The following is a 17,390-nucleotide window of genomic DNA, read 5'->3' as shown; positions in this document are numbered from 1 at the left end:
AAAACAATATTTAAGAAAATGACAGAAGAAGGCTGTTTGAAGGCGGTGAAGTGGCAGCGGAAATGTTAAAGAGAACAAAATGTGACTGTCACAACTGTAGTGTAAGTTTATGTACCAGATTTCCCACTTCCTGTATTAGTGTGTTTATATTTCAATGAGAAGAACTGAGATTATGTCTTAAAAGCACCACAAAGAGGTCAAGATTCAAATCAAAAACAAGACGAGGGTTTGAAATTAAGATGAATCCAGCTGGTCTGTGTGGGAACATTTGATAAATAATCTAAATTCATGAGTTGCTGCTGTGTGTTTTCAAAGATCCATAAGAAATATTACTAATGTGATAAAGTGTACACATTATTTTTACAGAAAACAAAAACTAAGATGTGTATTTGTTTGAAACTGGCTGTCTTATGTTGAAAACACACAAATACATTTGATCAACCTGCATGCAGGTCACCTGTGGGAACTAGACAAGCAGAAATCCATCCAGTTTGTGTCCCCAGCTGAGCAAACAGAGCACGCTCAGTCATAAGTGCAATAATACTTGCTGATTCTGAGAATAAAATCTTTGAAGCAGTTCTTGGCAACAGAGCAGAGGCCCATTGTGGCTGATCAGCAATTGCTTGAGAGACAATCCTCTAAAATCCTGCTATATCCAGTGTTATGCCGTGGCATTAAGTGACAGAAGATTTGCTGCCTTTGCTGCCCGTCTTAACAAACCCTACCACTGTAATGCCTCAATGCTGACTTGTACAGTCAGTCATGGATCTGAACAACGACAGCCTACAATTAAGACATGACTGCACTCCATTTTGCTACATCACAGAAACAAAGAAAAACAAACACTGTAACTCCAAATGTTACAATCATCCAAATCAATAGTTGAAAAGTGATCTAAAGAGACAGATCCTGGTGTGGCTGACAGGAGGAAAGCAAGAGGAAACCAAAATGAGGGTAAATAACGATGGATTACAGACGATTTTTAAACTTCCATTAGTGTGATGATATTGCGACCCATTTCCTTCAAGTGGCATCTGGCCTACAATAACGTAAAGCCACAGTAATTCTTCTTATCATATAGCACAAAGTCAGGCTTCAAGTTCATTTTGTGTTCCTCTCAGAAATATAAAGAGGCCAAACCACCGTCCTCTATTATACCAGAAAGAAAGTACAAGATAAATGAACGACTCATTACAAAGACAAAGGTGTTTTTTTTTCTTTTTTTTTTTAAATAACGAGTATTTTCACATCAAATTTGATGGCATCTTGCAGACAGACAGAGTTTTACTTCAACCAAAACGGTGTAAGTCTGAGCTTCAGTGTAGGCACATTAACATAAAGATGAGCAAACCCTAAAAGTCTCATATATAGATGCATATAAACCAATTTTTGTTAGAAATATAACTGCAGGGTTTAGTGTTAAGATTCTGCTCTGCAAAAACCATAAAATTGAAAACATAAAGAGCGTAATAAAAAATAGCTGTGAGCTGTCCCGCATGCTTCTAAACTGCTAATATTTTTTACATTTATACCAATGGTTAAGCTTTGTAACAAGAAATAAAAAATAAATAATAAGCAAATGTGCCAATTTGTGGAGATTGTTGTTCCTAATTAACATGCATATCCTTGTTTTTCGGGTTTAATATACTCCCAAGCTAGATCGGGAGGTTGTCACTCATAAAACTGCTGACTCATAAGCTTGTTAAGACACGTGCTGGTTTCAAACCGTTGGTTTCACGCCTGAATGACCCGTACTCTCATTCAAGGCAGTGAAAGGTTAGTTTTTTATCAGCTGTTGTGAAGAATCAGAGAAACTTTACCATCTAAGATGGCAAAGCTCTGTTATCTTGAAATCCCACATTAAGCTTTACTTATAATTATGGGTGAGATGCACTGAATGAACTCTGATGCGCTCCATAAACTTCTATAATGACTACATTTATTCTAAAACCCTTTCAAACAATCAATAGAGCTGAATGGGCTCTCCTAAGAGATGCCGCTGTGGCTCTAAAAATATCCTAAAAGCGACCCATTGTGCTGGAGTGACAGCCATGTGAACTGCACGGCTAAAACAAGGTCAAATGTGAGTGTGTGGATGTTTTGTCAAGTGCACATAGCTGTTTTGACGTCTGTTTTCTGATCTGAGTAGAAACGCTGGGTCAGTTCACTTGACTAACGTGCCCTTTGATTTTAAAAGGCACCACGACTACCACGCGGAGGGGTCACTTGTCTAAGCCGGCGTGCTGAATCATGCCGCTTTCTGAAAAGAGGCCGTGGAGTGGTAATCCAGCCGCAGGGGGGGATATGAGTGCTGCAGCACTTGCCCAGGTCTGAACCCGATGGGTAATGAATCAGATATGTGAAACCAGGGACATCATCGTTTAGCCTTGAGTGCTGAAATGTCAAAACGGATCAAGAGTAACTATGGATGTAAGAGAACACCAGGTGGATGTGCATGCATTTTGCGACTTGTGGAAAACAAATCCAAGAAAATAGTAAAAAGGATACTTGAGGTTTTTGCTAAAACAGTCTATAAATATGGGGCTTGTAACATGTTTCTAGATACTCAGATATCTACGATATGTTCTGGAATAATTGAGAATTAGTACTTTTGATATCCGGGATCGCTAATTCACAATCTTTAACACAATAGCAAAGTTTATTAAAAAAAAAAAAAAAACACTTCAGGGACTGTAATTATTGAGGTAAAATGGCAGACTAATGTTGGATTTTCAGTAAATAAACAAAACAAACCTTTGCGCTAGTGACGCCAGAAGTAAAAATTCTTTAAAGGGTAACCAAATACTAAAACTTATATTGGCTCTCGACCTCTATAAATGGGGCTTTAAACGAGTTGTCTGTTGGTCCGTGCCATTTTTTTCTCAATATAAAATAATGAATCTTTGAATCTATACCAGTAGGTTGTTATCGTGTTAGCTTTAGCATGGCTAGTATGTGTTTTGCCTTCGATCGTCAAAAATCTACTGGGTTGCACATGTTTCCTGTGGTCTTGGAAGTTTGGCAACAATGGTTTAGTGCAATTGGCAAACTCCTTTCTGGTGATGTGATTTGCAATGAGCATTACACTATGGATTGTTTGCCTAATACATTAGCCTTTATTAGCTTATAATTCTAGCAACATTTTACCACTCGCAGAAACCGTCCCCTTTGGCCTTGCAAACCTTCAGGTGCGCTGGGTGTTGTGCCAAGATATGCATTCCCTGCCAGAATTTGTATCCCCTGTTGCTGGGGTCGTTGATTTGTTTTGTAACACTCGTATTGCAGCCCCGCCGTCACGCATTATATACAGAGAAAACCTGCACAGAAAGTTCTGTGGAGAAACCATTATATTAGAATAACTAAATACATATTACCGTATTTTCCGGACTATAAGTCGCGGTTTTTTTCATAGATTGAATGTCCCTGCGACTTATACTCCAGTGCGACTTATATACGAATTTTTAATGATGAGATATGGACCGTAAGTCTAGAGTGCCCTCTTATGGTGATCTATGCAATTACTTTATTTACTTGAGTTATTCAGACGTGACACAGAGGACGAAGAATTTAACGGATTTAGTGATATGGAGTGAGATTGCGTGCAATTAATTACAGTAAAGATACAAAGTTGATGAGTTCTTGAGGCTATAGTTAAATAAAACTGTTATGTTATATAAATGCTACACCTTTTCGTTTTTTTCATGATGCTAATATGTGAATATGTGTTGACACATATTCAGCCTGTTTTCTATTCACTTATGAATGTTATAACTTACCTTCCAGGATGATGTAATATCGTTTTTTTCAACCAGTTTGTAAAATAAATTACTTGAAAAAAATGCGACTTATACTCCAGTGCGACTTATGTATGGTTTTTTCTTCTTCATTATGCATTTTTTGGCCCCTGCGACTTATACTCCGGTGCGACTTATAGTCCGAAAAATACGGTACTCTATGTCACAATATATAGTCGATAGGTGAAACTGGCATCACTTTGCTCAGCAGTGTAGCCTCCCTAAGCCCTCTCCCATTTTTTTTTTTTTTTTTTGCATTTTTGAAATCTGGTCTGAGTGTGGAGTCAGCCTTCAATTTCCTGTTGTGTTACCCATTCTAGTGAAAGTTAAAACCAAATCATCATCTGCAAACATTCATTCATCTTCTTGTCCGCTTCTTCCCTTTCGGGGTCGCGGGGGTGCCGGAGCCTATCCCGGCTACTGATGGGCGAAGGCGGGGTACACCCTGGACAGGTCGCCAGTCTGTCACAGGGCCTCAATCACACACATTCACTCTCACATTTACACCTAGGGGCAATTTAGAGTCACCAATTAACCTATGAAGCATGTTTTTGGACGGTGGGAGGAAGCCGGAGTCCCCGGTGAAAACCCACGCATGCACGGGCAGAACATACAAACTCCACTCAGAAAGGTTCCAGCCGCGATTTGAACCGGGGGCCTTCTTGCTGAGAGGCAAGAGCGCTAACCACCGCGCTGCCCATCTGCAAACATTTGAACGGTTTTGCTTTAGTAGGATTTCTTGACTCACAGCTCTTTTGAGTTTCAGAGAAGAAATATAGACAGCTCAAACCCCCGTCCTTCTGTGTTAAAAATAGGAAGTACCCGCAGGTTGCAAGAAGGCCAAAGTCTCATAGACTTCCATTGAAAAATAGACAATTATTTCTCAGTCACTTTATTTGTCAGTATAACCATTCTTACTCTGATGCTTCCTTCTTAACATGTTCTTTCTAATCCTAATTTAATTTAAAATATATTTTTTCTTTATCGCTATTTATTCAAGTTATAAACTGACCAATCAGATGCCTCAGTAAAAGCATGTGGCTCCCGCTGGCCCAGCCAAAAACGTTTGATTGACAGATTCCTCCGCAGCGTTTTTAGTGGGAGGGGTGTGGGCTTCAAACAAGCTGGAACAAGCTTACTCCTGATTGGTCGATAGTAGTTCCTCTAGACCAACTCAGACCGACTTGGACTAACCACTGCTGGACTAACCACTGCTGACGGGTTGCAATTGCAGTAGACACACCAGGAAGTGACGGCAAAGGCTCTGGCCCGATTTCATGAGGGTGGAAGGTAATGCATTTCCTATGGGGGATCTCAACGTCCAGTTCTATTTAGACGGTCTATGGCGGGGGTCGGCAACCTGCGGCTCCGGAGCCGCATGCGGCTCTTTGAGCGCCCCCTTGCGGCTCTTACAAAATTGCTTGATAATAGTTAGAAATGTTAGAAGGAAATATTTTGTAGCGATTTGGGTGGGAGCAGAATCAAGAAGATGACTGGCAGCTTTGGTTTCAGAGATAAATTGTGTCCAATACATTGCACGACCCCAATGGCTTGCAGGAAGACGCGTACACGCAGGTCGCGCTTATCAGATGGTGTCAACATTTTGACCACCATTTATTTCACAGAGCAGAACCACAGAACAGTCGACACTGTGAGGACCGTCACTCATACACACACCACTCTCACTCATGGTGCCGGTAAAACACTCAAGTCCCATAATGCAACACAAGAACAGACACTAACTCCACCCACTAACAAGGAACTATTTCTAAATTAACAGTCAGGCTGCCACAATATTTTTGTTTTAATACGATTTCTGTAGGAGGACAAACATGACACAAACATCCTTTACGTTTTCCAGTTGTTGTGAGATGAGTGTAGATGCTTCCACGCCGTCTGAGTCAGCGCACAGCAGAATTCCTGCCCGTGCGTCTGGAGCGCACGTGAGCGCACGTTGCTACGCGGGTTTTGAAGTCGGGTCACGAGCTCCACGTACAAATCGGCACGCATTGAGCGCGCTGAATCTTCAATCCGGTTCAAGATTTCTACGCACAGTCGCGGCAGCTCAGAGCTGTAACTGTGCGTGGAAATCTTGAACCGGATTGAAGATTCAGCGCGGGAGCTGCTTGTGGGCGGAGTCTGCTTCAAAGCACAGAAGTACCAAACGTGATCACGAAGAAGAAATGAATCATTACGGTTTGTGTCCGCTCAGGTTAATATGACACCAAGATGAGATGAGCGCTAATGAACAGTAGAAGAAGAATAGAAGAAGAATCTCCTCCCCGCCACTGCGTGCGTGACCGCGCTGCTCCGGTGTGGATACCACCTGCTGAGCGCGGCGATGTGCAGGTCTCACACACGGGCCGCGTGCGGTGCGTGGCGGGGAGGAGATTCTTCTTCGATTGTATTTTTACTGTTCATTAGCGCTCATCTGCATCTACAACAGGGAGAACCGAAAGTAAAAGTGTTGAAAATCCCCCAAATCTTTCTGAAGACTTTTGTTTTCACAACTCTGACCTTTTTAATGTCTGACTATAAGACTCACGCGCGCTCCAGACTTGGAGGGCAGGAATTTAGGTGTGCACGCGCTTATATTGACTCTTCATTGAAAGTGTTGATTGAAGCGGCCAGTGTGGAAGCACCTTAAAGGTGCACCTTACATTTTTGTGTTTTTTTTTTCAAATCCTCTAAATAAAAATAACATCAAAAATCGTATTTCTTTATTGCATTTCTTTAATTTCATCAAAGCAATGAAACAAACTGTAATTCATTCATATTGTAGTGGCACGCTCAGGCTTGCTGTCGGTCTGGCAGCGCAAGGAATTGTGGGTTACCCATTCTTTTGCCTGTCTGACTGGAATTGGATTTAAGTTTGGGTTTTCGTCAACGTGTTTTGTTGTCTGACTGTTGAACATTTGTTGAACATTTGTGATTTTGTCCTGTTATGTTTGAATTCTTCCTGCACCTGGAGTGAGAATGAGGGAGAGACTGATCAGGACCCCCTCTCGTTGTGTGATTGAGGGATGTCAAAATGAAAGCTCAATTGTTCGTTTTTGAGGCTATTCAGCTTTTGTCAAATAGTCTGACGCTGCAATGTCTCATCAACTTGTCATGAGGCTTAAAACGAATCTTATGACACAAAGACACGCAGCAGGAAAAATAATCGTTAATACGACACATTTTCCACGTGTTACTTACAGAATAAGACATTTATAAGCCGTTTCGAATTATGCGGCTCCAGACATATTTGTTTTTTATTGTATTGGTCCAAAGTGGCTCTTTCAACACATTGGGTTGCCGACCCCTGGTCTATGGAGAAGAACAACAACCTCAAAGGAGTTGCCACAGCAAATCAGCTCTCACTGATTCGCACAATTGGTTTGGCAAAAATACGCCTGTATTTTTATCAGGGCTAGGAACCAGCACAAAGAAAACCCAGAGCTGGGACTCCATGTGGCTACATAGTTTAGGCAGCAGTGTAAAGGGCATTCCTTAAGGACCCACACTGGATTAGGCTCATTGCGCCCTATGGGAATTGCACCCTTGTCTCTCCATGTGCTAGACCTACACACAACCAACTGACCCATCCAGCTGCTTAGGTAAAAATATGGATGCACCATTTAGATGTTTGGTTCACATTTACCTTGAAGTAACTCGAAGAAAAACTTAACATAACGCACAAATGTTTTGCTTATTGCTGAAGTTATTTAGGAAGTTGACATCAAAATTATGAGTGTTAAAAGTGACAAATTCCATTTCTGTCCATTGATTTCTTTGTGTTTATTGTTAATTCTGATTTCATTCTAAATAAAGGATGATTCATGATGGTGATAACATATTTTAATTTTCATACATCCAGTAAAATGACATGCATATAGCAACGGTTTAATTATAATATATTGAATAGAAGGCCGTGTGGTTTAATCTGTGCAACGTTGATTGGGGAATTGAATTGGATCGCCACCTAAGTAACAGTCCACAACCCTAATAAATATGATTAGACATTTAAGAATTGTCTTGAATTAAATTATAAGGTATTCAAGCTTGAGCTTGGCCTGAAAGGGAAAAGTACCTGCAGTTAAGGAAGGGATGATGACTACAATGATCTTTTGTTCAAAATGTCACCATCTGTACAAAAATGAGGCCAGGGCAGCGATGGATCAAAGCAAAGCTAAAGTAAAGACCCAAGTCTGGAAATAAATGTGACGTTATCAGTCAGGAAAAATACAGAAATGTTTCACAATGTCTTTTAGCGGAAGGCTTCATGCGCAGTGGACAGCCGGTGTTAACATTTGCAAAATGAATGGATTTAGGAGATAAAGCTTTGATTCTTGCACTTCATTTTCCTGTAACATGCTCTACTTTTACAGTCCAATCAGTGAGGTTAGGAGTCATTCCAGGATTTATATTTTTTTCAAAATGTAGAAATTATGCTGATGCTGGTGCCTCCGTTTCCACTAATACTTTAGTTTACTTCATAAAAAAAGCTCAGTAACAGTGGGTGGAAAGTAACCAGGCTTTATTCCATCTTTTAAACCTTTTGAGAATAAAATACGTTTTTTCTTTCTTTATATTACATCTATAAAGAAAGAAACAAGCAAAAGCAATTTTTAGAAACTGAATACACCTTTTAAATTCCATTGAAACAAGAAAGGACGGCTTTGTTTAAGCCTTTAAGTGAGGTGGTGGAGGGGTGATGATTTTGGGTTCACTCAGCCATGAACTCTGTGCACAGCTGTATCCTAGAGTCAAAGAAAGCTCGCCTGGGAATGCATATGCAACAGTACAGTGATCTAAGGAACAACAGATAATCCACATTGGAAATTCAGAGAGAAGGAGCCAGTGAAGGAAAAAGGTTTATTTAAAAGTCATAGAGAACGCTGTACTGGGACCTGTGTGAGAGTGCACCACACTTACTCCACAATATAAACAAAGCAGGATAATGTCAAACAGCAGGCACTTACTCCTAGTTGTTATTGCTCCTAAGAGAGGCTCTACTGTACAAGCTACAGACCCATGGAGTGTGATTAACGTTTCCCACACTACTCTGGCATTTTGGCTTGGTTAGCTGATTTCACATGACAAACACTGCAGACACTAAATTAAAAATAATAAATAACATTGTTGTGACCCAGGTTTCCACCTGGGTTTTGTTCCTTGTTTTGATTTTTTTTCTTCGTTTTGTACGTGTGTGCATTTCCTTAAGCCAGAGGTGTCAGACTCGAGGCCTTATTTGCAGTCGATTACCTGGATCAGGGATGTTTTGCCCAACACATTCTCACTCCCAACTCATCATATACAGACATATGGTTTGGGCCCCCTCCGTGTCACTTTTTGGGTGTCCCCAACTTGTCGTTTTTTTTTATGTGCTGGCTGTACCCATTAAATCAGATGTCCCCAACCCTCCTGACACGGAACTGGTACCAAGTTGGGGTACCACGTACTGATGGTTGGGAACCCCTGATTAGAGTTTGCATTTTTTCCCCGTGTGTGGCCCGGTACCAAGCAACTCTCAGACCAGAACTGGTTCACGGCCCGGAGGTTTGGGCCACCTGATTTTGAATGGTAACAGCCAGCACAGCAAAAAATGACGAGTTGGGGACATCCAAAACGTCAAAAAGTGACGCGGAGGGGGCCCGAACCACACATCTATACCTGATGAGTTGGGAGTGAGAATCCGTTGCTTTTGCCAGGTGCGTCAGCCCTCAAGTCCTGGAGTTTGATATCTGTGCCTTAAGCTTTAGTCTCATGCACCCGTATGGGGGGTTGACCCGTTACAGGGTTTTAGGCTTTCTGGGTCCATGGAGCATTGATAAGGAGTGGCTGAGGGGTGTCTCGGACTTGAGGCTTGTGCGACCACCTTAAGGGACATCATTAAAATGGAACCTACGATTGTTGTGTGTGTAGTGAGTGTATCGTGAAGTATTTGTAAGGATAATGTAATTTGATAATGTAAGACTTAAGATGTAAGAATGGTGAAACACCCTTCACACACACATTTCCCATTTTTTAAAGGCCAATTGTATCTATTTTAAGGCTAAACTAGTGGAAAGTAGCTCACAACAATATTGACATTTATACTTTGGTGAAAAAAATAGTTAAACAAGTGCAAACACTTTACTTAATGAAATAATTAATGTGCTGTGCTCAGTGGCTCCATGTACCCTTGATGTTAAGGGGTGACGACCTTTCTTGGGTTGTGTTAAGTGATTTTCAGCACAAAAAAGCCCTGCATCTTGACTGTACAGTTTTGGTAATTAGCTCACATCAGTATAATTACTTGTCTGTCGAGAATCAAACAAGCATCTGCTTGCACAGCAGAAAGCTGCCATGTCTAACCTTTCTATATGAGCATGCTGCGCTGCTATCAAACTCTCTAATGACATTACTGGGCAATGTTTGACAGGTTTCAAGGAAGGACTGCCAATCTGCCAACACTAGCGATTACATCTTTTTTCAGTAGCTTTTTTTTCTTAGTTAATAAGCTCCCTCAGTGAAAAATGCCCCAGTTGTTGGAACATTAATTTTGATGTCCATTCCACTTTTAGCATCTGTAAAAGAAGTGAAGTTTTTCACTGCACAACTAGGCAAAGACACAATTTACTCCAAAACGGACCATTTCTCATTTTTATTCTGTATGAGGAATACTGTTCAATTTTTGATTCCTTGCACAGAGAATAAAAAAAATAGAAAGAGCGCCTAAGGATTTCATAAATAAGAAATCTAGTATCCTATTTATTAGCACATAAAATGGCAATATTCATTGGGGATGCTGCTAAACAATACTTTTTGAGCTTGACATGGAGCAACACCATCCGCATTCTGTCCTCTACAAGAGCTAGAAATGCTTTATGGCTTAATTTAATAATGCAGATAGTGTTGATCTAACAAACGGTGAGGAAAAAAAGCATCAAAAACTCTCAGGTATGGAAAAGGATATGCTTGAAATGGAAAGTCATTCACAGATGACGGAAAGGCAGATAAGCTGTAAAGGATAATTGCTTGATCATATACAGAATCTACATCAGTGTTGTTAATAAGCACGCAGAAAGAGAAAAATCAAGAGTCATACCACAGAGTCTCGACAGCTTGTAAAACCAGGCCAATCATACTTTATTTTCTTTGGAGAATTGTTAGACTTTTTCTGACAAAAGTTTCCCTGTTTTTAATCACCTGCTCTGGATCATCTTATCATAAAAATACAGATAAAGGAGAGTGAAAAATGATAGCTTTAAAACAGTCGATATAGCTTCTAAGCTGCACGGAGAACTTACTAAAAGCTATTTTTGCCTGCAGTGGAAAGCAGCATAATTAGCATGCAGTTCCATGCCAAATGACTGCAGTGGAACACGGCGATAATCGATTTCAGCTGAAATCTGCAGAACTACAAACACAACACCTGAGTGGCCATGCTAATATTTGGCGTGCACACAACACTTGGAGCGCATAACTAAAGACGTTTTAAAATAAGATGTTCAGTGAATGAAAAGTTACGCTTGAGGTTCTAAATTAACAAAAAAGAAAAAGAGGTCGCCTAGAGGCAAAAAACAAAAAAAAGTATATTTTTAAGTTTAAAAAAGTATGTTTTGAGTTGTAAGACAGGTCTAATTTTCATTGCTTTGTCAAAATAAGCTTGAAGTGTGATAAAGTCAAGTTTGAAAAAGCATTTCACATCTTAATATCGTGCAGAAATTCTTCTATGTGTGCAAGCAGGACACCACACTAGTGATTGTAAATAAAGTCACTGAAAAGCTCCTGTTGAAAACAAAAGAACGGAGAGAAGCCAAAGAGGTTTGAGATAAAAACTACACAAAAACTAAATAATTAGTTCCTACGGGGGAAAATAAATCTATTGGGATAATCTGTAAGTATTCTTTTATTGATGGATAAACAAAGTTGGATTATAGGATACAAACAAGGAAGAAGCACCGGGCAAATATGAACTTAAGAAGGTTCCAGAAACAGCGAGTTAATAAAAAGTGTACAATGTAAACACTCCACAGTAACCTTTAGAAATGGACCTACAACCGATGGCATTACGTTTAAGTACTGTCTATTAGGTCCATTTCACAATGGAAATGCTCAAAATACCGGCCCATACTATACCGTACCGCTCTGTTGAAACTACAGCCTTTTCAAACAAAAATAAAAGATCGATACTTGGTGAGAATCCATCGAGAATCAAAATTATGAATTTGCTAACATGGCTAATGACTAACATGGCTAAGATTTAGAGTGTTACAAACAAGTTCTAGAGATCCTGTGAACACGGTTAAAAAGTTTGACTGACTTATCTCTGACTCTTGTCTTGCTTACAGTTCAGTGCACTCTATATATGATATAACTTAAAAAATAGCCCATTTACTGATGGTGTGCCTTCTAATCCAGTGCCCCCTATAGTGCAAAAAATACAGTAAATTATATTTGTATGGTTGTTATAGTAATGTCCTTAGTTTCAAGGATGTGTATTTTTTAAAATGTAACTATCAGCTGGAGTCCAATGATAACAGATGACTTAAACTCCATCTTTGCCTTCCAGGAAACATGGTGAGCAAGGAGGGTGCCAACTGCATGCTCACCAACTCAGAGTCTGACTCAGAGACAACGCCCTTGCCCTCCACCTCGCTGGCTCTAGAGGTGAAGTATTCCCTAGAAGCAAGGCAGCAGGTGAGGAAGAGAAACAAAGCCCTGCAAGTGCGCTTCAAGGACATCTGTGAAGCACAGAACGAGCAAAGGGAAGCAGAGTTGCAGGCAGCAGGAAAGGGCTGCAAGCCGATGTCATACAAAGTGGCGTACCGCAAGTACATGACCGTCCCCGCCCGCAGGTCCATTCCAAATGTCACAAGGAGCACAGGCGTCCAGACGTCACCCGATCTAAAGAAACATTATCAGACCTTTCCCTTTGAACGCAAAAAAGGCCACACGTTTAAACACGTGGCGGCTGTGGAAACTTATAAAGGTCAGAATAACAGTTTTGTCACGGAGGTGAAGCAGCCCAAAGCATCTGAGCGGGATTTAGATGAGGAGGAGGGAGCCTGCGGGGGGAATGGAGTGCTGAGGACCAGGGCTCTGCTCCATACTAATGAGTGTATAGCAACAGTGGAGCAGCACACTGCACCTGATGGCCTGTGCTCTGATGCTCTGCTGCTGGCTTGCACTGCAGACGCAGATTGCCTCGCAGACATAGGGAGGGGAGGCAGAACCGGAGGACAAGCGGAGTACCAGCTCTGCAGCATCCCATGCAAAGCGGAAACTGGATTACAACACAGGGAATCCCACGGAGACCACTCGGTCAAAAGGCAGCTGCTACATCTAGAGAAGGGCTCGTCCCAAACCCTGCCGGACAGGGCTTCCAGGGTTAGTGGCCCCATTGCCTGGAACTCCCTCACACAGGTGGAATGCCTGGATAGTCCATCTGCGCGGAGCAAGCGGAAGAAGGGCCTGCAGCTCAACGGGTTGTCGAGAGAGACGCTGCCACGATCCAGCAGAAGCTGTACGACACAGGCGCAGTGCCATACGGGACAGATTTCTGCCCGGCCTTTACGGGGCATGGAGGAATCTCTGTCATCCTGCACAGGTGGAGCAGCTGACAGGCCACCACCTGACCAAACACTAGACACCTGTAAGCAAATAGTGCCTATAAATCAGGACGGGGATGTGAAAGCACAGCTTCAGGCAATGGAGAATCTCATCAGTTCCAGCCAGGAGACCATCAAGGTGCTGCTTGGGGTGATCCAAGAACTGGAGAAGGGAGAAGCCCACAGAGAAGGGTAAGAAACTCTGCTCTCCACAAATGTTTCAGCCATAAAGCTAAGTAATATTGCCCTAAAAATAGGTCAACAAATGACTCTTTATCAGAAATAGTTTGACTTCCTGGCAACGTTCTTAAAGGGATAAAGGAACACATCTAAGATGAAGAAGTTTTATACGATATGATGCATTTCGTCTGCACAGCCAAAGGGTTAAGAAATGATCAAATCCACAAGTTGAATATTTCAGCATTTACACTGAGTGCAAGTTCCCAGGTGGTAAAAGCCAAACCGAACAGAGCATTAACTAGACCAGCCAAACAACAGCCAGAAAAAAGACATAAATAAAGTTAAAGAAGTGCATTAGAGATGAGCTCTTTCCTTCTAAATGATCTGCAACGCTTTTAGAGTGCAATGCCTTTTGCTGAAGGTTTTTCTTTGGATATGATGAAGCTGCAGCACTACCAACAGTCTATTTAACTGAAAAAAATAAAAAGGTTTTACAATTCTTTTGGAAAGAAACAGTCAGTTAATATCTAAACAACACGGTTTAAAAAAAAAAGTTGATCAAATTGAATGAAATGTCACTAAAAATGCTTTTTAATTTTTTTAAACAAATGAATTATTTTCTTTACAAGTCCTTTATTGTATTTTTTTTCTTTTTGCAGAATAACAGTTTTTAAAAAATATTTTGGTTAATTTTGTTGATAAAAGTCATGTTTTTGTTCAGTTTTAACCACTAGATTTTGTGAAAACAAATATTCCAATTGTTTTGATGGAAATTTGACAAAATATCAAGAATCCATCAAACAGTGCTAAATTAGAATAAAGTTTTTAATAGACAAAAGGGTTTAGCAGTAATGTAGCTTAATTTATATAAAGAATGACAGTAGGGGGAAAGTATCCATTTAACTTATTCAGAATCCGCTAAAACCTAAACATTTGAATCATCTTAGGGAAAAATCCTAATTTTTTGAGAAAAACAGTAAACTTGAGGTCTAATGTAGCTGTTTGGTTTTTATTTTTGTTGGCCTGCACGCTACACTGTATATAAAATAAATATTTCAAACATTTAAAAAAAAAGCTACCTTCTATAAAATAGCTTTTTAGTGTCTGCTGGACATTAATTGTATTTAAAAGGGATGTTGACAGCATAAGACTAAATAAGATGTAAGTTTGAACTATAATATTGGTTACCAATAATTACAGCAGATAGTGGGCAGTGTGAAGTCCCGCCGAATATTCCAATAAGGAGAAAAAAAAATTGTATTGAAAAAATGTCCTTGTTACATTACTATTTAAGTTAGAGTCTTGACATTTGTTCTGACCATTGAAACAAACTATCTCTATTCACAGATGTATGGCAGATTAAAAAAACTAAGTGTTTGTACTGCCTGTTGTTCAATTTTTTTGCAGGTAAAACAAGTGCTGCAAATTTGGGGGAATATATAAGAGCAATTCACTCTTTGTACTTGCAAATATTTTTTTTTCACGTAAAAAAAAAAATTATTGGTTAATTATCGATATCTGTATCGGCTGCAAGAGGCTGGAAAATATCGGGTATCGGTTGTAAAACGCCATCATTGTGCATCACTAATAATATGATTTTCTTTTTATTATTTTTAGAAGTTACATGAAGAAAAAATGGTCAGATCATGTCTTTTAACCACCATTGACTAAGAAACTCAACATAATCTACATGTCAAACAGTGTCCCAAATCCACACATCTGTAGCTAAAACTCCAGGAGTGCAGTACAAAAAAATATAGTGTCGACAAGTAAAGCTTTATGTCAATCTGAATAGCAGTAAGGGTTAAACTCCTATTCATGAAGGCTTGAATAAAGAATGGATCTGAAAGCAGGAGTGAGTTGACTGTCTAAAAAGAAACTGATCCTTCTTTGGGTCTAGCAAAAGGCAATCTTAATCTCTTTATCACCAAAACCACAGAGGTAAACAGACATGCGGAGCAGCACTGGGATCCATATTCAGCGTGTCGCGAAGAACATCTGGCTTATCAGATGTACCTGGAGTGGCAGGTGGAAAAGAGGATGAAGGAAATAAAAAAAAAAAAAAAAGAAAAAAAGAGGGTTTTTACCTTACGGAAATGAGAGAAAAGGGTTTCACAGCTCCATCTGTTCGGATCCACAATGAAGCAAACATTTTGTCTCCATTCATTAATTACAAATACCTACATTTTGCTAGAGTCAGTAAGCAGCATAAAGCTCTTTGTAATCCATTCACGCCCGACTGGACTTGGTTTGGCGACACAAGCACAGTTGTCTTTCCAATACAAATTTTCCAGTCCTGAAAGTTGGAAGTGCAGCGATCCAGAGAAGAATTCTAATTTCATTTTATTCACACAACATTAGCTTCCCATTACAACCATCCTCTGCACCAGTCTGGTTAGGGTCACTATGGGGCTGGAGGCTCTCCAAGCTGTAAGCATGTGAGTGGCAGCAACATGGACAGCTGGGCAATCTTTCACACCCAGCTTTCCAATTGTATTGTACTGTAGCGTTAAGAATTAACCATAGTCTTCATAATCTTTAAAATTAACATTTTTTAGAGCAGAAAATTCCGTGCTTCTCTTAATAAATGTATTTGTCAAAAAGGGGCAAGGATGATCCAATGCCTTTGTCCAAAACAAAAGGAAGGTCAACTCTTGAAAGATCCTTAAACAATTAAAAGAAAACAGGTATTTTTTGGTAATTAAATGTCTCACTGCGTCAGTTCCTGTTTATATTAACGTCCTCTAAGTACCTGCATTTGTTGATTTATTTATTATGAATGTGGACGCTGCCAAATGTAGTACTTTTTAGCAATTCTCCTAAGATGCAGGCCACATGATAACATTTATCCACCCCTATGTTGAAGAAAAAACAAGTTTGCCTCGTTTCCACTGAGCGGTCCAGACCTGACCGGACCGGTTGGTATTTTGAGTGTTTCCATTATAAAATGGACCCATTAGGCTGTACTAATTTGTATCATTTTTGGTGCCACGTTAGTTGTAGGTCCAAAGAAAAATGGAACGGACCAGTTAGGCCGGAGCTACTGTCGTCACACAATGAAATCCCATTGACTGGTGAAAAAGGTATTGCGACAACAGCAAACGACCGACCAGCACTAAGATTCAAGATTCAAAAAATATATATTTTTTTGCATTCAGTATTGCCCCCCTTATTCAAGGGAGTTAGGGACCAAAGACATGCCGAATCTGTGAATACGGAGAATAGTTGTAGTCACATCGTCGCATCCTTAAGAAGTCAGTAAGTGTTGTTCACAGGACAAGTGCACACTCCTTATGGGTGCCCTGACTGTTCCAATTCAGAAAATAAGACTTTAGGAGCATAGTTTGTGTGGGTGTTCAACAGACACTCAGGTATCATGAACACACCCCATTAATGCAGAATTTGCGAGCAGTCAGTAAGAGGCTGGAGTCCAGCACAATACAATAGCATCACCCATACGTCCTAAGTGCATGGAACTAATATATCTTATTATAAGACATCATGTCTTTCATACATCAGAATAGAATTGTGAAAGACAAAGCTTGGACCAAGATTTGTATCCCTTTGTCTTGCCTAGTATCAGGCAGTGACCGCCCACTGTGAACACGATATACCAAAAGTGTGTTCAAGAATCTAGGTTTAGTACGAATTTAAATGTAGCAACACAAATACTTCACAATATACTCACCCACACGCACAACAATCATATGTTCTATTTTTATGATGTCCCAGACCTGCACTTCCCAATCCCTTGTGCTATCTTGTGTGGTCCAGATGACCCTACCCTTACTGACGTGTTATCCTTCCCATGACAAAATGGACAAAGTATTTAAAGGAT

At 40.2% G+C, this 17,390-nt stretch overlaps 2 protein-coding genes across 2 annotated transcripts in view; one reads left to right on the top strand and one right to left on the bottom strand.

The window, feature by feature from the left end:
* dock1 (dedicator of cytokinesis 1) overlaps positions 1-17,390 on the bottom strand; it is a gene marked incomplete in the record, with an annotated part of 178,335 nt that overhangs the window by 64,818 nt on the left and 96,127 nt on the right.
* Positions 1-17,390, top strand: part of insyn2a (inhibitory synaptic factor 2A) — a 42,250-nt gene that overhangs the window by 2,897 nt on the left and 21,963 nt on the right. The window contains exon 2 of the mRNA XM_024284733.2: positions 12,334-13,564. Within this exon, the coding sequence (XP_024140501.1) occupies positions 12,339-13,564 (1,226 nt within the window). The 5' untranslated portion in view covers positions 12,334-12,338. The remainder of the gene's footprint in view (positions 1-12,333; positions 13,565-17,390) is intronic.

The sequence above is a fragment of the Oryzias melastigma genome, linkage group LG19 (assembly GCF_002922805.2).
Source record: "Oryzias melastigma strain HK-1 linkage group LG19, ASM292280v2, whole genome shotgun sequence".
Classification (NCBI taxonomy): domain Eukaryota; kingdom Metazoa; phylum Chordata; class Actinopteri; order Beloniformes; family Adrianichthyidae; genus Oryzias; species Oryzias melastigma.
Note: the sequence above shows the minus strand (reverse complement) of the source record. Positions and strands in the feature narration are given on the sequence as shown.